The sequence below is a fragment of the Carcharhinus amblyrhynchos genome, chromosome 2 (genome assembly GCF_965287045.1).
Source record: "Carcharhinus amblyrhynchos chromosome 2, sCarAmb.v2.hapA, whole genome shotgun sequence".
NCBI classification, from domain to species: domain Eukaryota; kingdom Metazoa; phylum Chordata; class Chondrichthyes; order Carcharhiniformes; family Carcharhinidae; genus Carcharhinus; species Carcharhinus amblyrhynchos.
Window position 1 is genome coordinate 29,294,432 of NC_137325.1, and position 22,835 is coordinate 29,317,266.

General features: G+C 42.2%; 1 protein-coding gene across 1 annotated transcript in view; it reads right to left on the bottom strand.

The window, feature by feature from the left end:
• Positions 1-22,835, bottom strand: part of cdkal1 (CDK5 regulatory subunit associated protein 1-like 1) — a 658,662-nt gene that overhangs the window by 141,954 nt on the left and 493,873 nt on the right. The window contains 1 exon segment of the mRNA XM_080203976.1: positions 13,066-13,128. Within this exon segment, the coding sequence (XP_080060102.1) occupies positions 13,066-13,128 (63 nt within the window).

The following is a 22,835-nucleotide window of genomic DNA, read 5'->3' on the forward strand; positions in this document are numbered from 1 at the left end:
GTGAAACTGAACTGGATGCATGGCTTACTGGAGTAAGTCCAAAAAATGTGCTCAAGTTCAACCTGTCTGAATCTAAAAAAAACTTGAATAATGAATCCTGAGAAAAAAGAAATCTTTGACAGGGTTAACATATCTTCAAAACTGATATAAGCACCTTGGAGAAGCCACTCCAAAGGAAGATGGAATTATATCATGTGATCAGCGCTTATGCAATCCTGGAAATTTTTCCTGAAGTTGTTCAAAGGTATTCACCTTGACCATATCCAGTAATAATGAGTTCCAGCATGCACTGTACTTGGGAACAAGCTATACCTCACTAAGTTCAATCAGCTGCCAAATTCTAGCTATGATTACAGCCTTGAATGATTTTAGCTGCTGGTACCAAACATTTTGAGTGGAAATAGCTATTCATTTATGAAATGCTTTTTAACAGACTGGGTTTCTCATCATTTTGATTCCCATTAGGTTCTTGTTACTGTTGCAAGAAGGAAACAGGAGTTTATACAGCACTTATAAGTTGAATGTATTAAATGTGCCTTGCAGCTGAGTAAGTATACAGTCAGATATTCAGGGAAACTCATTCCTGGGTGTAGTGAAAAAAATCATGGGACAAAATGGTGAGGTGACAGCATTATTGGGCCTTATCAAACACATCCACAGAGCTGGTGAATCATAATTGAAGATCGGGCCACCTCTGGTGTTAGAGCAGCCTTAAGGTAAGCGAAATAAAGTGAGTGACTGAGCATGGACCAGGGACATTCGGCAGCTGACGAGGGGTGACAGTGGGCAGAGGAGCATTTCCACTCTTCTGGCTTCTTCATTACACATGGGATCTCCTTGACATTGTCATGTTATGCCGAATGCAGAATTTTCACAGCGAGCGGAGTGCTGGAATATTTGAAAATCAGAAACAGGTCCATGAAGACATGCTGCACCCCAAATTAAATTGATTATTCTGCACTTTAAACCATTCTGAAGTCTGTCCTTACTGACAGCACATTTATCTTACAGTAGGCAGTGCAATTCGGGGAGTAAAAATACACATAAAAATACACATGCATGCTCCTTGCCTGTCATGCTGGCAGCTTCACTAGCCATTTAGCACCCAAGGAAAGGATCACATTTCCAGGCCACAATTTGGAGAAAAATTGGAACAACTATGAGTTTGATGTAAACAGAGACAATGGTTCAAAAGGAAATTGATTGGGCACTGGCAGGGATTAAACTTAGAAGAATATGTGGATAGGGCAGTGGAATGGGATTGACTGGATGGCTCTACAGAAGGCCAGCATGGACTCAATAGGCTGAAAGACCTCCTTCTGTACTGTAATGATTGAAAACCTTATAACTCCATCCAAGAGCTAGTAAAGTGAGAAAGGCCAGATCACAAAATCCCAAATACAATCAAGGAGCTGTGCAAGCCTCCGGAGGTGGCTTGAGGGAAACAAGATTTCATTTTCAGTCACCAATCTCATTTATTCCCCACTCTACTCCTCTGTGTTGCTCCATTACACTATCAGCTCAAATAAATTTAGTGCAGCATTATGTAATTTAGTAATTTACATTAAGCAACACCAGTAATAGCCAAACTAGTAATTGGTATCAGGAGTGTAATCTAGATGTGCAATCTAGATGCGTTCACTAGCAGTTTGAGTAAAATACAAAAACACAAGCTCCATAAAAGCATTTTGTTTATTTTTCTAAAAACCAATAACCATACAAGAACCTTGAGAATGACAGGCTCAAATGCAATGACATCAATTGTGTTGCAATATTATGGTCTGAGTACTTTGTTCTAAAGTAGCAGCAACTTTTTAGGCGATCACAGACAAGTGGCTGCAAAAATCAGTAACACTCTGTAATTAACAGTAATACAAACAATTATTTGAACTCTTGGAAGTCTGCAGAGACTGATGCAGCAGACAGGCTTATGGAGTCGGTTATGAAGTTGCTAGCTAGAAATATCTTTAATTGAAAGAACAATATCTATATCTGTGAATTTATTAGAAAAGCAACATGTAACCTAATTCATACATTTTCACATTTGAAGTAAGCAAATCACAAAGTTGTTTAACACTTTGCCACCACCAATAAGCAAATCTTGCTCTGAGGGATGATGTGCAACCTAGAAAAACAAATTTTGACAAATGTCCGTAACTTCCTTGGAGCAGTAATTGGTGGCAAATTACCACTCTGTAGGGCAGCAAGGTAGCGCAGTGGTTAGTGCTGCTGTCTCTCAGCACCAGGGACCCAAGTTCAATTCCAGCCTGGTGTGAATGTGCGGAGTCTGCACGTTCTCCCCATGTTTGCGTGGGTTTCCTCTGGGTACTCCAGTTTCTTCCCACAGTCCAAGGATGTGCAGGTTAGGTGGAATGACCGTGTTAAATTTCCCTTAGTGTCAAGCGGACTAGCAAGGTAAATATGTGAGGTTACGGGGTTCACGCCTGGGTGCGACTGTTGTCAGTGCAGGCTCAATGGGTCGAAAGGCCTTCTTCTGCACTGTAGGGATTCTATGACTTACCTGTGCTAAGTGTAAAGCACCTGCCTTGCTTGACCTCCCTGACTCAGGCCGGGTGAGACTGAAGAAGCAAAGCATGTCTGTGGCTCAAGCTGCAAAGTGCAAAAGGAGTGGCGCTCAGGAGGATATGCTTCCTTTTACAGCATTTATAGCACCAGCTGCCATAAAACAGCTGAGCTTAAAGGCCCTGTTAAAAGGGAGACAGCAAATCACCAAGTGAACGAAATGTGGGGAGAAGGTAAACATTGGAGGAGGGGGTTGAGTATCATTCAAGTTGGAGGGGGGATGGGACATGTGTGGTGGTCATGTCAGGTGCGTTTCATTCAGGTTGGGGGACAGTCGTTTGAGTTGGAGGTAGTGACAGGGTGGGTCGTTTGGGTGGGGGGTGGGGGCGGGGGGAGTCGTTTGGGTTGACTTGAGGTGGTCAGGTTGAGTTGGGGGTGGGTTCTATCATTCTGGGTCGGGGGAGATTGGGGTGGCCAGTGTGCCATTTGGGTTAAGGGAGGTGTTGTTTGGGTTTGACTGGTCAGTTGGGGGGTATCTTGTTCAGGTCAGGTTGAGTCGCTGAGGGGGGTAGTGTCAGGTTGTGGGGCGTTGTTTGAGACAAGTGGGGGAGGAATTAGGTTGGGTGAAAGTTGGTGGGATGAAAAATGAGGAGAGGGGCCTCATCATGGGTGGGGTGATGCCAGAGCTGCAGGAGATGGGTTGGACACAACTGAATGCCCTGTCAACCACAATTGGGAAGAGAGAAGAACCTCAGTTGAAGATAAAGACATGTCAGAGGTAGTATTTTCCAAGATAGCATCACTGGAACTGAAGCAGTGGCGATGGAGAAACTGAAAAATGTGATGGAGTCCTTACAGGGAATGGATGTGAGGAGCTATAGTCAAGGTAGTTGTGGGAATGGTGGGTTTGCAATGAATGTTGGTGGTCAGTCTATTGCCAGAAATTGAGACAGGGAGGTCAAGGAAGGGAAGTGAAGGGCACTGATCATTCAAAGATGAAAGAGGAGTGGAAATTGGAAACAAAATCAATAAATTTTCACAGGTCTGGATAAGAGCATGAAGTGGCACTGATAAGTCCACTGCTATAACAAAAATAGAGCTGTAGAAGGGGCCTGAATATGACTGAAACAAGGATCGCTTCACATAATACACATGAAAGATATAACTGGGGACCATGTGGGTATCCATGGCCACACCTTTTATTTGCAGGAGCGAGACAAGTTAAAAGAGGAAATGTTGAGTGAAAGAATAAGTGCAGCTGGATGAAAGAGAATAGTAGTGCTCCACAAGGTTGTGTTCTCAGCCCACTACTATACTCCTTATACATCTATGACTGTGTGGCCAAGTTCCCCTCCAATTCGATTTTCAAATTTGCTGATGACACCACCATAGTGGGTCAGATTTCAAACAATGACGAGACAGAGTACAGGAATGACAGAGAGAATCTGGTGAACTGGTGCCACAACAGTAATCTCTCCTTCAATGTCAACAAAACAAAGGAGATTGTCATTGACTTCAGGAAGCATAAAGGAGAACACGCCCTATCTACATCAATGGGGACGAAGTAGAAAGGGTTGAGAGCTTCAAATTTTTAGGTATCCAGATTACCAATAACCTGTCCTGGTCACCAATATTATAATAAAGAAAGCCCACTAACACCTCTACTTTCTCAGAAGACTAAGGAAATTTGGCACGTCAGCTACAACTGTCACCAATTTTTACCGATGGACGACAGAAAGCATTGGAACGGCTCCTGCTCTACGCACGACCGCAAGGAACGACAAAAGGCCATGAATACAGCCCAATCCATCATGCAAACCAGCCTCACATCCATTGGCTCTGTCTACACTTCCCACTGCCTCAGCAAAGCGGTCGGCATAATTAAGGACCCCACGCACTCCGCTCATTCTCTCTTTCACCTTCTTCAGGAAAAAGATACAAAAGTCTGAGATCATGTACCAACCGACACTAGAACAGCTTCTTCCCTGCTGGTGTCAGACTTTTGAATGGACACCTTGCATTAAGTTGATCTTTCTCTACACCCTAGCTATGACTGTAACACTACATTCTGCACTCTGTCGTCTCTTCTGTATGAATAGTATGCTTTGTCTGCATAGCGCACAAGAAACAATACTTTTCACTATATGTTAATACATGTGACAATAATAAATCAAGTCAAATCAAAGTCGTAGATGGGGATTACTTGAGCATCTCCTAAAGGAGGAAGCGAAGAACCCCAAGGCCCTCTTGGTGAAGGATAGAAGTGTAGATGGATTGGACAACCATAGTGAGAAGAAATGGTTAAGGCTGGGAAACTGGAAATTATTGATGTGACATAGGGCATCAGAGGAATCGCCAATGTTGGTGGAAAGGGATTGAACAAGGGGAGAGAGAATGGAATTAAGATAGGAAAAAATGAGTTCAGTAGGGCATGAACAGGCTGATACAATGGGTCTACCAAGGCAGTTCTGTTTGTGGATTTAGGAAGGAGGCAGAGGCAGGCTGTGTGGGTTTAGGGGACTATTAGGTTGGCGGCTGGAGACAGAAAATCTCCAGAGATGATATCAGTGTCAGTCCAGGAAACAAATCTATTAAGATTTGTTTTCACATTTAACAACATAATCTGAACCTAGGAATGCTCATGATTTCTATTCTCTAACAGAGATTTATTCTTCATCTTGAGACCTGGCATTGAGGGAATCTTCACTGTAGTTAATCATTTATTGAAGCAGAAATCTTTTTCAATCCTATCTCTGGATTCTTTTCTGTGGATTTTCGATCATTATAATTCTCTAAGGTTGTCAGTCAAAAGTAAACCAGGAAATACAACCCGCTTTGTTCACTATTACACAGAAACATCTCTATTTCTCATGATACTGCAATACATGTGATTTTAATGTAGTGGCATATTTTACATAAGAACATAAGAATATAAGAAATAGGAGCAGGAGTAGGCCATCTAGCCCTTCGAGCCTGCCCTGCCATTCAATAAGATCATGGCTGATCTGTCGTGGCTCAGTTCCACTTTCCCGCCCTCTCCCCATAACCCTTAATCCCCTTGCTTATCAAAAACCCATCAACCCGCATCTTAAAAATATTTAGCGAGGCAGCCTCCACCACTTCAACGGGCAGAGAATTCCAGAGATTCACCATATATTTATAAGAACATAAGAAATAGGGGCAGGAGTAGGCCATCTAGCCCCTCAAGCCTGCCCCGCCATTCAGTGAGATCATGGCTGATCTGTCGTGGCTCAGTTCCACATTCCCACCCTCTCCCCGTAACCCTTAATCCCCTCGCTTATCAAAAACCCATCAACCCGCGTCTTAAAAATATTTAGCGAGGTAGCCTCCACCACTTCAACGGGCAGAGAATTCCAGAGATTCACCACCCTTTGAGTGAAGAAGTTCCTCCTCAACGCCGTTCTAAACCGCCCCCCCCTTTATCTTGAGGCTGTGCCCCCTAGTCCTACTGTCCTTTCTGAGCGGGAAGAGTCTCTCCACCTCTATCCTATCCATCCCATTCATCATCTTATATGTCTCAACGAGATCTCCCCTCATTCTTCTAAACTCTAACGAGTACAAGCCTAGTTTATTCAGCCTCTCCTCATAGCTCAACCCCCTCAACTCCGGTATCAGCCTAGTAAACCTCCTCTGCACTCCCTCCAAGGCCAAAATATCCTTGTGTAAGTGCGGTGACCAAAACTGCACACAGTACTCCAGCTGCGGCCTCACCAATGCCCTATACAGTTGCAGCAAGACCTCCCTACTTTTATATTCAATCCCCCTCGCTATGAAGGCCAGCATCCCATTAGCCTTCCTGACCACCTGCTGCACCTGCAGGCTGGGTTTTTGTGACTAATGCACAAGGACCCCGAGGTCCCTCTGCACAGTCGCCTGCTGCAGTTTTTCGTCACGTAAGTAATAGTCCTTCCTACCATTATTCCTGCTAAAGTGGACCACCTCGCACTTGCCAACATTAAATTCCATTTGCCAGTTCCTGGCCCATTCGTCCAGCCTATCTGGATCCTTCTGCAGACTCTCCACACCCTCTGCGCAATTTGCCGTTCCACCAATCTTGGTGTCATCAGCAAACTTCGACACCATACACTCGGTTCCTTCCTCCAGATCATCTATATAAATGGTAAATAGCTGAGGCCCCAGCACCGACCCCTGGGGCACTCCACTAGTCACCAACCGCCAATCCGAATAGCACCCGTTGACCCCCACTCTCTGCCTCCTATTTGACAACCAATCCTCTATCCACGCTAACGCCCTACCCCCAACTCCGTGCCCCCTTACCTTCTGCAATAACCTCTTGTGAGGTACCTTGTCAAACGCCTTCTGAAAATCAAGAAAGACCACATCCGCTGGCTCTCCTCTATCCACCGCCCTAGACACATCCTCATAGAACTCCAATAAATTCGTCAGACACGACTTCCCCTTAACAAAACCGTGCTGCGTCTGCTCTATCAAGCAATTCCCCTCAAGATGCCTTGCTATTTCCTCCTTGATGACAGATTCTAACATTTTACCTACAACAGACGTTAAACTAACCGGCCTGTAATTCCCTGCCTTTTGCCTGCCGCCCTTCTTAAACAACGGTGTAACATTAGCCGTTTTCCAATCTTCCGGCACTTCCCCGGAATCCAGCGACGTTTGGAAAATAACCACCAAGGCATCCACTATCACCTCCGCCATTTCTTTCAGAACCCTCGGATGCATTCCATCCGGTCCTGGGGACTTGTCCACAATTAGTCCCTCCAGTCTGTCGAGCACCGCCTCTCTAGTAACAATAATGTCATTGAGACCCTCCAGTCCTACTACCTTTCCATCGCTAACACCCGGGCTCCAGTCCTACTACCTTTCCATTATTTTCTTACAGTAGAGTTCAGGAAACAATCAAGCTTTAGGAAGAAGAGGTTTTGTTTCAGTTTAAGTGATGGAAAGTTATTTTACAGTTAACAGATAACAGTTGACCATCAGTTAAGGCAGTGCAATTTGATAATAATCGTTTAAAACCTACTCATGTTTATCTAGTCTGGGATTTGGCATCAGTTGTGTTTTGTTTTGCCATTTATGTAAACTGTTAACAAATGCCTATTCAGATAAAACACGTAGGAGGTACACCTATATTTTCACGGAATATTACTTACAGCGACTGGAAAGAAGAGAACAGAATACTTGCACACCAAGGTTACAAATGGTAAAAGAAACGTAGTTGCAAAAGAACATGAGCTTGAGAAAGTTTGAATGTGCAAAATGCAATGTACATGTTAAAAAGAAATGAGCTGTTAGCATTTGACACAAAGAGTGGGATTTACTGCACGACCCGCCAAGACATTGCTGCTCCCAATCCAGAGGTGAACTTATGACCTTGTGTAAAAAAAAACAAGTTTCCAAAAAATGCAGCTTCCTTCCAAATTTTAAAAGGAAAATCCCATTTGTGAAGCAACAGTTTTCCCAAAATCTGACACATTAAGGGCTAATGTGGGCCTGAGTACAGTAATATCAACACAGTGATGTAAGATTAGAGATGATCCAATCTTGGGGTCAGTATGGTATTGGACTGAGCCACGTAGCTTGGACTTTTGCTGCACCTATACATTAGTTTCTAGTAGTTAATAAATACTTAATGTTGAACTACCTAAGACTACAAATGCCTTAATAATGCCTACAAAACAATGCCCAACAATGCGTTTTCCAAGAAATCACCTGACCAGCATGGTACTTGGGATATTTGTTTGGAACTACAATCACATTGATTGATGGGGAAGGAAAAAGATAAAGAAAGCAAAGGCTAACAACTTACTGGAAATCAAACAGACACAACCTTTAACTTCTGAACCTGTTCTTTAGAACTTGGTGTGTTTTTTGAGTTGAGTTGGCATTGAATGAAGTAAAAAGCTGCATTGCCTGAAATTGTATGGATGTTTATCAAACTGTAGCCAGAGAATTTTCCTCTGGGTATGACTTGTCTGCATTTGGAAACCTGAAAAATTGAGATGAGAAGAATTGATTCAGCTCTATATTCTCCTCCATGCGAAGCTCCAGATAGCTACTTGGGTCGGTCTTCACACAAGGGATCTCCAGATCAACAGCACAGAATCTCGGCAAACTTTATCCTTTTCTTTATAAAGAATTCTTCTAACGTGTGTGTGTGCGTGCGCATGTATGTTGGGGAAATTTTGAAAGATAGATGTTTATACTTTCAGATCACAATTGTGTGTGAACCAGGTCTTGCAACCTGTTAAAAAGTTTTTGTTTTATAATAAATCAATCATTCTGGTTTATTGAAAGTAGCCTGGATAAAATCTCTTTTATTCTGCGCATACCATTTGTGAAGGTAAATAATTGGCCATTTTGGTGAGTGAACTAAACTTTTAATTTAACAGTGTGACCTGCAGAGTAGTGGGACTCGTTAAGCTGTGCATTCCTCAATCATGGTCGTAACACAGACCCTTACATTACGCAACCCTTGCATTTCTATCCAATATATTTACAAGTTATCCCAGTTTAACCCTCGTATCTACATGATTATACTACTACCCCATTTCCCCCCCCACTTGCACCTCTGAGTTCACAGGTTCTTCCATATCTTTTTGTCATCAATGTTGAAGGAATGGTAGCAGTGGTAATCTGTGGCTACCAATCCTGGTATTAGCTTATTTGGTGGGATTAGTAGTTCTGTGTGGCTTTTTCTGTCCATCAGATGTTTGAATGCAGCTGGGCCACACTGCAACACATTCGGCCTACAGGTTAACAGTACTATTAAGAAGTTTTTGTTCATTCAATTGCGGTGGGGGGGCCAGACACAGGCGGGGGACAGGCAGGGGAAGTGGGGAGAGCTTCAATGACAGAGTAGGAGGTGGGGCAGGGGTGGCAAGCCCTGAGATAGAATCATCATTGAATCGTAGAACCCTACAGTGCAGAAAGAGGCCCTTCGGCCCATCGAGTCTGCATCAAACACAATCCCACCCAGGCCCTACCCCCAAATCCCTACATATTATACCCACTAATCCCTCGAACCTACGCATCCCTAGACACTAAGGGCAATTTCTTAGCATGGCCAATCAACCTAACCCGCACATCTTTGGACTGTGGGAGGAAACCGGAGTACCCGGAGGAAAGCCACGCAGACACGAGGAGAATGTGCAAACTCCATACAGACAGTGACCCAAGCTGGGAATCGAACCAGGACCCTGGAGCTGTGAAGCAGCAGTGCTAACCACTGTGCTACCATGCCGCCCTGGGAGACTGGGAGAGAAGAGAGCCCTGATGATAACATGTGGATGGGAGGGGGGTGGAAAAAATGCGCCCCCCCCCCCCCCCCACCCCCCGCGATATTTCCATGATTGTCCACGACCTTTGGGGAAGGGAGGTGGGTAAAATATCTTTTGTACGCAGATGGGGGCATCCTTTGAAGATGGCACTCTAGGTCCCGCCCTGCCACAGTGACAATGTCAATCCCACTAAGTGCCAGAAAATCTGGTCCGAAAACTTGGCTTTGTTTTTGGAGAGAAATACCGCGGGTTTCAGTCACATCCTGACACTCCTCTTTTTTGAGAAAATTCCACACATTGTAGGAGAAGATGAGGCCACAGATTTGTATCATAGCTAAACTGAACTATAAATAATGGGTACAACATAGCTTAAGGAATTGGCATTCCTTTCCTATGCTGAGTTTGGTGATCTAAATTGGGCAGTTGTGGGGGTGCTAAAATTAGAAGTGAGAGACAGGAGAAATGGGAGTGACAAAGAAAAATAAATACCAAGATTCCGCCAGACCCCAGTACGTCTTGTCGGTATAGCTTTGACTAAACTTTTGGTCACTTGTTCTAATATCCTGTATGGTATAGTGTCAAATTTTGATTAATAATGCTTCTGCAAAGTGTCTTACATTATTAAACAACATTAAATACACTGTGTAAATGCAAGTTGTAATAGTAGGGGCTGATAAAGAGTAGGCCATACTAGATTTGGTGATGAATTAGAAACCAGAATTAGCTAACAATCTGATGGCAAGGGGACATCTTGTGAATAGAGACCATATGATTGAATTTGATATTAAACTTGAGAGGGAGAAGGGGAACAGCAAACCATGGTCTTACATTTAAGCAACACACACTTTGACGGCATAAGAGATAAAAGAGCTAAATTCACAGAAACAGTAGAAATATTCAAAGAAGTATTTGATATGATGCAAAAATAGTATGCACCCTACTAAAGCATAGCCTCACTTTTGCAGTTAAGCAACCATGGGCAAAATGAAATAAAGAGACAACATCAAAAAGAGGTTTATGTAAAGGCAAGAAAAATGGAAAGACAGTGGACAAGGGATCCAAAAAAAGGAAGGAATACTAATGCTAACAGCAAAAAGTTTTATCAATACATTAAGAGAAAGTAGTAGTAAAGAGTATGGACCCATCAAAGACTTACACAGGAATGGATAATAAGGAAATGACAAACCTGTTAAGACTCTGGCTGGAATTTGCCGGCCGCTTACGCCAGCAGGATCTTCTGGTCCCACTGATGGCCCACTCTGACAAGGGGTGCATTCAATGGGAAACCCTGTTCATAACAGCGGGATCACAAGATCCCACCACAGGCCAATGGCTCGAAACACGCAGCGGGTTGCGTGGGAAATCTGGCCCCTTGTTTCTAATTTCACAACAGAGGAAGATGACAAAGTACCAGCAGTGGAAGGGAACGAACATGTAAAGGAAAGGAATTCATTGGACTAAACATTTGTTTGTGTTGTGCTGTTTTAAAACAGTGCAATGCAGACTACATTGATTCCTTGGGAACATAGAGCACTGCTGGTTGCTATCTGCATGAGTTTTTCTATTAATGTCAAGAGGAAACCCATGCAGACTGTGCAGCTTGCAGCCTGAAGTTATGCCTGACCAGGTGCAATCTACAGTTTGTATTAATGTGGCTTTGAAACGACACTGCATTAACAAATTTTAACCTATCGTTATAAAAATAATAACACGGAAAGTAATGGGATTTAGGATAGTCAAATTTACAGAGCTCAATCATTTCCATTCCAGGGTATCAAAGAAATAGGTTTGGATATTTTATATTTTTAAATGGCTGCATGCTTGCTTTAAGACCCAGTCATATGATTTGATGGTGCTGTCACTGGGGTCTTCACAGACTACTGTTTTAGTTTAAATTTCTACTCCGTACAGGCAGCAGTTTCTACTATAAATCTACTGTTATTTTGAATATGTGCATGCAAACCACATCCTTTTCTTTTTGTTTAACGTCCACAACGCCTAACATGGTTTGGACATTACAGGAAACAACTGATTTTACCTCCCAAAATTCTTCAGATTTGGGAACCGCACCTTTGGGTTTGAAAATTGCCTTTGTCACTCCCCTATTAAGGAAAAAAAGGAATGACTAAGAATTTGCAGATTTGCCAGATTCACACAGGTTATGGGAAGTTATTAAAATCTTTCAGGAACAGTGACTGAACACCTCGACAAGTATGACCTGATCAAAGTGAATCAACACGAATTTATGAAAGGTAGGTCATGGAAATCTGAAATAAAAACAGAAATGCTGGAAAGACTCAGCAGGTCTGTGAGGACTCGAAACATTACTTTGTTTCTCTCTCCATAGATGCTACCAGACCTGCTGAGTATTTCCAGCAATATCTGTTTTCATTAGCATGGAATTGAAGGTAGTCTTGTGACATGGCCTTGGACAAAGATGGACAAAGGGAATAAAGGTGACATATCCGTGAAGGATGATGTTCTCCATGGGTTTATATTGATACTTCTGCTTTTTATGATAGATCTAAATGGCTTGGATGAAGGAATAGAAAACTGTGCATCTGTGTTTGCAAGATTCACTTTCTTGAACTTTTTTTATTAAGCTCAAGCAGCTAAAGACTCTGCTTCTTTGTATTATTCATTCACATGTTCTTCCTGCTGAAGATACAGTACGTCTTTGTCTTTCTGCTTTGCTAACTTTTACTTTCCGTTTCTGAAATCAGTATTTTAGGATTTATCAAGAAGTCTGGTCCAACAGTTTCTCCCCAACCAATAAACCTCTCTAGGAAAATGAGAGCCAGGAGCCGCAGAGAATAAACCAAAGAAAAAAGCCTAGAAAATGCAACAATATTCTAACTGTCCAAAGACAACAAAAACAGATTCAAATATTGATTTCACACCAAAATTAACTGATGTACGAGTTCCATAAATCAGCCTCAATATTTTAAGACAACAACATTCTGACGTCAAAACTTGCAAGTTGGTGTAATCTTCATTACTGATGGAAAAAACCATTATTAGGAGCTCTGGTTTACACCAATTGGTGGCCATTTGTGAAAACCCTATTCTCACACCTAATCTGCCAAATTCTGCTGTGCTACAGTAGGTGGCCATCCTGTTAAAGATTTGGCAAAAAGGAACATGGCATTTTGTATCTAGTCCTTATTTTCATGCATTCTGCACTTGTTATAAATGATGCACAATGTCTAATTTTTCACAAAATATTAATATTATCCCACAACGCATATCATAGCCATCTTACCTTATGATCATATGGTTTATAGGACTGAAACAGCTGGGACAGCACCCTGGTTCTCTGCTTTTTCTGAAAGAAATAAAATGATCAATATTTAGAAATTATCCAACTAAAAAACTGCACAAGACAAGTGATAAAAAAACTCAATTTTTTATTTTTGATGATTCACTCACTTAGTGACAAGCAACAAAGTACTTCTCAAATTCTCCACTAATGGTACAAATGATTGAATCCCTCCAATTGGGTTTCCATCCCTGCCACAACCAAAATAGTTCTTACCAAAGTTACATAGTATGTAACTATGAGAAAGAAAACCTATCATGTCTTGGCTTGCCTTTGACTTGGTTGCCCATATCATCCTCTGCCAATACTTTTCCAAATATGTCCAGCTGGTGGGACTGCTTTCACTTGGTTATATTTTTATTTATCTAAACGTAAACAAAGAATCAACTTCTAGGTTTCTCTTCCAATTCTTAGAACATAGAACATAGAAAATTACAGCAGAAACAGGCCCCTCAGCACACAAGTTGCGCTGATCATATCCCTACCTACTTGGACTACCTATAACCCTCAATCCCATTAAATCCCATGTACTCATCCAGAAGTCTCTTAAAAGACTCCAACGAGTTCGCCTCCACCATCACCGACAGCAGCCGATTCCACTCACCCACCACCCTCAGTGAAAAACTTACCTCTGACATCTCCTCTGTACCTACTCCCCAGCACCTTAAACCTGTGTCCTCTCACAGCGACCATTTCAGCCCTGGGAAATAGCCTGAGAATCCACCTGATCTATTCCATCTCAACATCTTGTAGGATAGTCTCTGGTGTCCCCCAAGATCTATTCTTGACCACCTACTACAGACTACCCCTTGGCAACATTGTTCAAAAAACAGCACCAGTTTCTACACATATGCGGGTGACACGAAGCTCCACCGCTATTACCATGATCTCCATCCCACTGTGATGTCTAAGTTGCCAAACTGCTTGTGTGACATTAAATATTGGATATACAGAAATCTCCAATTAAATTTTGGGAAAACCAAAGTCATTGTTTTCAAGTCCTGCAATCAACTCAGCTTCCTAGTTACCAATTCTATTCTTCCTGGCCATTGTCTGTAATTGAACCAGACAGTTTGCAACCTTTGCGTCACACAAGATGTGCTTTCAACCATATATGCACACCATTACTATACCCATCTCCATAACACCTCCCATCACCAACCTTGCCTCAATTAATCTGTTCCTGAAACACTTAATTCTTCCTTTGTTACCTTCACATGAGTATTTCAACATTCTCATGGCTGTCCTTCCATATGTTACCCTCCACAAGCTTGAGGTCATCCACAATTCTGCTGTCCACGTGCTACCTCCCACCAGGTTCATCCATCACCCCTGTACTCGCTGACCTACACTGGCTCTTCATTAAGCCATATGTCGATTGTAAAATATTCATCCTTGTTTTCAAATTCCTCCACTACCTTGTGCCTCCCTACCTTTGTAATTTCAACCTGTTCAACCCTGAGGCACCTGTTCTCCTCTAATTCTGGCCTAATTAGAGCATTTTCTCAATTTCAAGTGCTCCACCATTGTTGGTCATGCCTTCATCTTCCAAGACTGTAAGGAACTCTCTTTCCTCCTTTAAACTTATTTCTTTGATCCTCTAATATCTCCTTTACGTGATTCAGTGTCAAAGTTGGATTTATAATGCCTCTCTGAAGTGTCTGGGTATGTTTATCATGCTGATGGCATATACAAATACAAGTAGTTATGTTGTAGTAGAAAGCTCAGAACTAACTCCAAGAATGCATTCTTTGTGGAGGTTTCAAAGCAATTGGGAATCATGTTGTTCAAGATAAATGGCAAGATGAAACATAGAAAAAAGAATAACAACATATTTCACTTTAACAAAAAATCTGGGACAGAGTTTTACAGCCCCTTGGTGCAGGTTCTGAGCTGGGGTGGGTGAGTGTGTGTGTCTGGCCACCCCACCCTGGTAGAGATTTTATGTTGGGGTAGGCAGGACTTGAAATGGAAGCCTGCCCTTGCCCATAGCAACTTATGTGCTTTTTGATGCCTACCCTCAATGTTTAGGCTGGCGGGCAGAAAACAGTTCAGAGAAGGGAAACACATAAATTAACATTGATGGATCTTGAGTTGGAAGGGGTGGTGAGGCACCTCCAACAGGAGCCTCCTTTTGACGATGCGACCCTCCAGACCCTGCCACCCCCACCCATCTATCCCTGAGACCTCAGTCACCTCTCTCAGAACCACCCAGGTGTTCTCTGCCACCCTCGTATACTCCAGGCATTCCATACCCTCCCCATCTTGGGATGCCTGCTGCTTATCTGTCCTCAAGTTCCTGGGACTTAGTGCCAATCAGCTTCCTAGACTGCCTCTTCCTGCAGTGTCTCTTCTCGGCACTAGAGCGCCATGCCTGGACGGTCTGGAGAGCTGTTGGCCTATCTGATGGCCAGCAGCTTTCCAAGGCTGGACTTCCACCCAGGTGAGGGGCGGAAGTCAGGCCTTATGCAAGTCTAAGATGGCATTGGGGCTTTTGGAGTATGCAGGAATGTATTTCCTGCCAATTCTTTGGGTGGTGTGGGATAAGATCCTGTCATCTTGAAAATTCAGGCTCTGGAGTCTGAAGAAAATTGAAAAAAATGACAGCTTTGAATGGTTATTATACCTTTTAAAAATTACAAACAACAGATACAGGCCAGGTACAAGGGATAATATATCAAGGTACAAAGATAATTTGATAGCGAGATTCAGAGGGTATTGCTAATCATAGGAGCAAAGATGAAATGGTTTTTTAACAATCATTGGAACTGAGATTTCTGACTTGATATTACATCAGGATAATAAACTGCACAAGATGTCAAATGCATTAATTGACGACTTTTGACTCCGCAAGTTGAAATTATGCCTAAAACCATACAATAGACTTTAAATTAGTGCCAACTGATGCTGCACACATTACAACTCATGCTCAAGGTCTCAGAGAAAGGCACTGCTGTCAAAGTTAGTTTGGTGAGTTGCTGCTGTGCAAACTGTAGATTGTACATACTGTGTTGGTGGTAGGAGTGCATAATGAGTCTAGTAGCAGGCACATTCATCAAGCAAACTGTTTCCATCGTGGATGGTGTTGAGTGTCTGAGTATCTCATCCGAGTGTTTTAGCTGCACCCATCTGTTGGTTCCTGTAGTCTATGAAGGACTATTTTGCTCCATTAACAGAAATTACGACTCACATGAGATCCACAATCAAATACAAAACTACGGACAGAATTTTAACTTTTGTACCAGCTCACATGAAGGCCAGCAGTAGATCAAGAATCTAAAAATTTGTGAAACAGCATTTCCATCCTGTTTCCACGTTTCCCGACCACTGTGCATCAGCGTGATCACAACTTGGACTGAATGTTCAAGACTCTATTTAAAGGGACCCTGGAAAGTGACAGAATTGTTCCATTCTAGAATTGTGTATACTGATGGAGTATCAACATGGATATGCTGTCAGTCTACAGCTCTACCCCAGTCCTCTGACGTATCCCTGGAGTTCGTGCGAACAGGAGAAAGAGGCCAGCTGAAACCAAGCTGGCACAACTGCAGAGTTTAGCAGCAGAAATGAGGTCCCTTGCTCAAGTTCCCACTTGAAATTCAATGACTTCATTGGGGTCAAAATGGTGTGTGGCACATCACATTCAAGTGTCAACCCTCTCGTTAGGCAGTCCCGGCCTCATCTTGAGAAGCAGTGCTTGGACCAACACACCTTGCAGCTTCATCCATTCCTCTCTCATTCCCAGAGGCACCTCTTCACATCCCCATCTCAAGACTCATCACCAATATGTACTCTTATCTAATTCACATCTTTCATATCCTATAGATCCTTCAAGTATGATGCAGAAGATGGTGAAGGAGGAAGATATGGGCTTCTTGAAAGAGGTTGAAGGAAGCACGGTTACACAACTCATGCACCCTCCACCAGCTGAGTGACACACATCTTATAAGGTTCTCCAAGTTAGGTTTTAAGATGATGAGCCACATGTTACAAATCAACAAGAACAGTGATTAGAGACAAGTACAGAAATACAGAGTCCTGTCAGAGGATGTAATACACTCCATGCTTTGATTAGTCGGACACAGATGCTGCATCTCAGGATTAATAGACCAAAAATACTATTCTGATGCAGCAGCTGAAAATGTAAGAGATCTATCAGCATTACCAGTGACACTGCATACTACTTGAGAAAGATGTAAAAAGTCCCTCTCTAGCATGAGTGTCATTGTGTTCCAAACTTCTGCCCAGATGTCTACATTCATGGAAAGGATGGCCAACTATATGGTACATCAGATATGGCATAACCGAGTGCATGCTGGCTCTCACCAATTGCCTGCACATACAGTCTGCCAGAATAAATAGGATGGAGGTAATGTTTACTTTGCTGTTGAGTGCCTCAATTAAGGCAGCGAAGTGTCCTCCAGCTGTTAGTTTATAGGGAACAACAGGTGCACCATGAAAGGGAAGATGAAAAAAAAGGACATATCAAAGTACATATCAAAGCATGTTCAAGGTACTCCTATTCCATTCCTCTTGCTTTCCCACCACTTCACTCAAAGCTGTAGTCATGATGCCAAGCCAATCTATGTCCAGTTGTAGGTGGGGCAGGCTTTGGCTCCAAAAGGCAGGGATTGCATACACAAATATTTCTGTAGGCAAAGTTGGCAAACAAACTGTCTATCAGGAGCTCTGTAGCGAAAGAGGTAGAACCATGCAAAAGTTAAAGGAACATGAAAAAGAAAAAAGTTGATGTTTCTTTAGGGGAATCACTTAGGTGTCTTCAACTCTGGCCATTTAGAACCATAGAGCAGGCTTTTCCATCCTCCCCATAGTTTACTTTATGGCAGGAGAGGCAGCAAGCCATTTGGCAGTGGCAGGATCTTCCAGTCCCACCACTATCGATGGTTTTTCCTATTCACATTCTCTGCTGCCAGAGACCCTGCAGCGGGGGTGCCATTGGCTGGACCAAAGATCTTCCTGGCAGGAACAACTAGCAAATATCAGCCATAGATTTTATTCCAAGTGTCCGCTGTCCATTCCTTTCCATTGTTGTCTCTTGTCTGCCAACTTAATATCAGCCTCAAAGTAAAAGACTGTGGGAGAAGAGCTGTGGGTGTCAGAGAAATGGAAAGATCTTTAACTGTGGAAGTTCTGTTGTTGTTGTTGTCGGGGCAGCATGTAGTAAGTTCATCATTGATGAACAAATAGCAGCACAGGTTTTGATTAGCTGAATTGTGCTTCCACGTATTCACGTCAGGCACTCTGGCAGTTATCAGGGGGGCTGCAGAGACCCTGGTTACATCAGGCTCCTTCCCCTTCTCTAAAGATGCAGCATAGTCATCACCTTCCTCCTCCTAGAGCTCAAGTCTTCTTTGCTGTGCTATGGTGTGCATGGCACAGCGTATCTCACTATGATTCAAGGTATCTTCTCTGGTGCCCTCAAGAAGTAGCGCTCCAAAAGCTAATTATTACCAAATAAACCTCTTGGACTTTAACCTGTTGTTGTATGACTTCTTACTGTGTTTCCCCAGATCAGCCCAGACAGCTGAATCACATCTTCTGCAGCCCAATGGCTTGTCCAATTACTATTCGTGCTCATGTGGTTTCTGTTGTAGCTTTCCTGTGCAGAGGATCTTCAGCTACCACATCCTTCGAGTAGCCCTCATATTCAAGCACTATCTGCTACCTTTAGAGGTTCAATGATCTGTGGGAGACTTGTTTGTGTAAAATGAAGTTACTCTTCAGCTTTCAACAGCAGCGACATGTATTATTTATATTTATACAGCATATTTAATATAATGAAATGCCCCATGGTACTCCACCGAAGCATTATAAGATGAAGCATAACGCCAAGCCACACAAAGAAGTATTAGATCAATGACCAAAAGAATGGTCAGAGATAAGTTTCAAGAAGTGTGTTGAGGTGGAAAGCAAAGTTGTGAGATAGAGGGATGTGAAATGGAATTTTGGAGCTTGGACATAGGCAGCTGAAGGCATATCCATGAATGGGGAAAAGCTTAAGGCAGCTGCATCTTGGATCTGATTTTCTGGTTTGTGAAAAGTTCTTCGCTTTACTGGAATTCACAATATGAGTGATTGCGAAAATGTTTGTCCTTCAACTTGTTTCCTTCAAGCACAAGGCCAAATTGGATCTTCATGGAAGGTCTAAACATTTCTTTGGTAAACTGCCCCTAAATTCTTGTAAACTTTTATGCTAATTCTTTAACTTAACATCTATATGGGATGAGAAAAATTATTTTAAAATTAGACGAATATTAAAAATAAACATAATTTGTCTTATTCAGTCACCATGAACTCGTGAAACTTGCACTTTTTACTTAAAAATACACTAACCAGCAGGAAAATCTTAAGGTCAAATGATGTTATCAACGCTACTTTCAAGTTAAAAAGAAATGTATGTGTCTTGTGTGAAATCGTAAATAGTAAAGTTGTTCATCTTGCTTAACACAACTGAACATAGGAACTTGGGACAATTAGTGTGAGCACAGAATCATAGAATCATAGAAATCCTACAGTACAGAAAGAGGTCATTTGGCCCATCGAGTCCGCACCGAACACAATCCCAGGCCCTACCCCCATATCCCCAAATATATACCCACCAATCCCTCTAACCTACACATCACAGGACACTAAGGGCAATTTTTTTTTTAGCATGGACAATCAAAACCTGCACATCTTTAGACTGTGGGAGGAAACCGGAGCACCCGGAGGAAAGTCACGCAGACACGAGGAGAATGTGCAAACTCCACACAGACAGTGACCCAAATCTCAGTAAACCCATTACATCATTATTCAAGCATCAGATTTAGTGGATAACCTTGAACCTTCTTAGAAATACTTCTATTTCATTTGATTTATAAATTATTATTTGCTTCATTACAGGTGAACAGTCACACATTCGTACAGCCAGTAAAGAATTCAAACATGCGCTTTTCATTTCCATATATAATAATCACGTGATGTTGTCATCAACCTGAGCACTTGATGAGAAAACAACTACAGTAGATGGGAAAAATTATGAACTATTAAACCCAACTAGTCTTAACTAACTTTTGGCAATCAATCAAAATGTTGCAACAAACATGAGCTCATCTGAAACACGCTTTTATTATTTTATACTAGCCTCAGAAGTCTGTCACTCAATTCAGAAAGGTTTGGGGTTTTTTTGAACTAGAGAACACGACCATTATGAAATATTTATATTTACAATAAAAGTAACATAGAAACGTACACACACAGTTTTAATGTTACCCGAACATAGCATCAGGTACAACAAGCACATGTACATGACCCTAAGGAATCTTTTGTCTATCCATCTTTCATACATGAAAGATCATCTGTGAATGTCAAATTTTATAGAATTACATAACATTGTTTCTTTGATAGCATGTTCTTTCACTGTGTACAGTTTTAGTTTCCTTATTTAAGGATCAATATACTTGCATTAGAAATAGTTCAGAGAAGGATCATCAGGTTGTCACTGGAATGAAGGGGTTGTCTTACGATGAAAGATTGAGCAGAATGGGCCTACACTCATTGGAATTTTGAACAATGAGAGGTGATCTTATAGGTTCTGAGAATGTTTGACAGGGTAGATGCTGAGAGGGAATCTAGAAATGGAATCTAGAAATGGGGGCATGTTTCAGAATAAGGAGTCTCCCATTCAAAACAAAGGACAGGAGAAATGTCTTCCTCAAAGTGTTATTAGTCTTTGGAATTCTCTATTCCAGAGAACATTGGAGGCTGAGTCATTGAATATTTCAAAGCTAAATTAGGTAGATTTTTGATCTGAAAAGGTGATAGGAAGGCAGGCGGGAAAGTGGAGTCACTGCCAAAATCAGATCAGCCATAATTTTATTGAATGATGTTTTAGACGTGAGGTGCTAAATGGCCTACTCTTGCTCTTTCTTCTGTCACACAATCTAAAACACTCATGTCATGTAAGTGAACTTGAAACTGATCTAGACTCTCATATTCTTGTAACACAACCAACCTCAACAGGGGAGGCAACGGCCTAGTGGTATTATTGCCAGACAGTTAATCCAGAAACTCAGCTAATGTTCTAGGGACCCAGGTTTGAATCTCATCTTGGTGAGATAGATGGTGGAATTTGACTTTCATTTTTAAAAATCTGGAATTAGGAATCTATTGATTACCATGAAGACATTGTCGATTGTCAGAAAAACCCATCGAGTTCACAAATATCCTTCAGGGAAGAAAATCTGCCGTCCTTACCCAGGCTGGCCTATATGCGACTCCAGAGCCACAGCAATGTGGTTGACTCTCAGCTGCCCTCTGAGCAAGGGCAACTAAGGATGGGCAGTAAATGCTGACCAGCCAGCGATGTCCATGTCCCATGAATGAAACAAAAATCATAATATACCAATTGCATCTAGTTTGATTATGTTTAGTTTTCAGTTTATGGGCAATCATTAGACCCTTAAGTTTGAACGTTCTCATTGGTACAGTTTATTCATGACTAAATAAGCACTTGGCCAACAATTTAAAACATATATCTGATTAGTTTTGCCACAACATTTCAGAACAACAATTAATTTTAAAATTGAGCTATTATTCTGTGGTTTCATGAACGACAATGCACAGTTTGTAGAACACCGTATAACAGGGCTGAATAAAACAAGGTGCTGGGTTCCCTGGCTCCCACACTAAAAATTCAAGGGGGGAGGGAACCCACCAAGGGGAAAACCAGCTGCCCTGCAGCATTTTTGGAAACATTTTGAGAGAAAGCCCTCTGATAGACACAGGGTCCCATTAACGAAGAATCTCCCCTCCCACCGGCTTTCGCCAGGCATTGGCTTCTCCCCCCACCAGCTAACGCTCAGCAACAGGGATGAGGTAAGTGGGAGTTAACTGGCCACTCAATGGCCTTACCTGGCCCCGAGGTAGACCAATGTCATCCTCCACTGGTAGTATCATTGCGATGGAGCAGTAGTGGGTGGTTGACTGGGAGGGGGGGGCAGGCTGCCTCCTGAATTTAACAAACCAAACCTTCCACCTTCACACTCACTGGTGGCGTAGCATAAATTTAGCTCAGAACTTGTGAAGCATATGCCCTGGAGCAATGCAGCAATATTTAAACAATATGAGTGAAAAGAGTGGTCTAAATTCTCGGAGTCTCCAACTTCCTTTTTCTGCTTTCCTATGGCATCAGGAAAACATGGTTCCCCTTTACATAGCTGCTGATTGTATTTATTAACCAGCGAATCAAATACCACATTCTGATCGGGGAGCAGTGAGTGGGAAGTTGTCAGGAAACCAACTTCCGACTATATGATCTGCTAACTCCTCCTTAACCAAAGTCTGAATATCATTGCACCTTCATTTTTCTGTTGTTTCAATGCTAATTTTTTGTTCTTTGTTCTAGCCGGAAAACCTGTCTCAAGGATTGCTTTGCAAAACAAGACATTAAAATGAAAGGCTGTATTGGAAAAACCAACAAAATAAATGACCACTTCAAAGCAGAAAAAACAAGTAAGACAAAAATATTCACAAAGGTCATAGTCCTTCACTAACAGCTGCAAACAGTCAAAAGTAAAATCTAGTTTATTAAGCCATGCATAAATCCTGCTAGCTCAGTAATTTTAATTTCAGGAGATCTGGAATGAAGAAAGGAAGATTGCAGCCATCAATCATGATAACCTCCTGCACCCACACCTCTATTAGAGGAACAC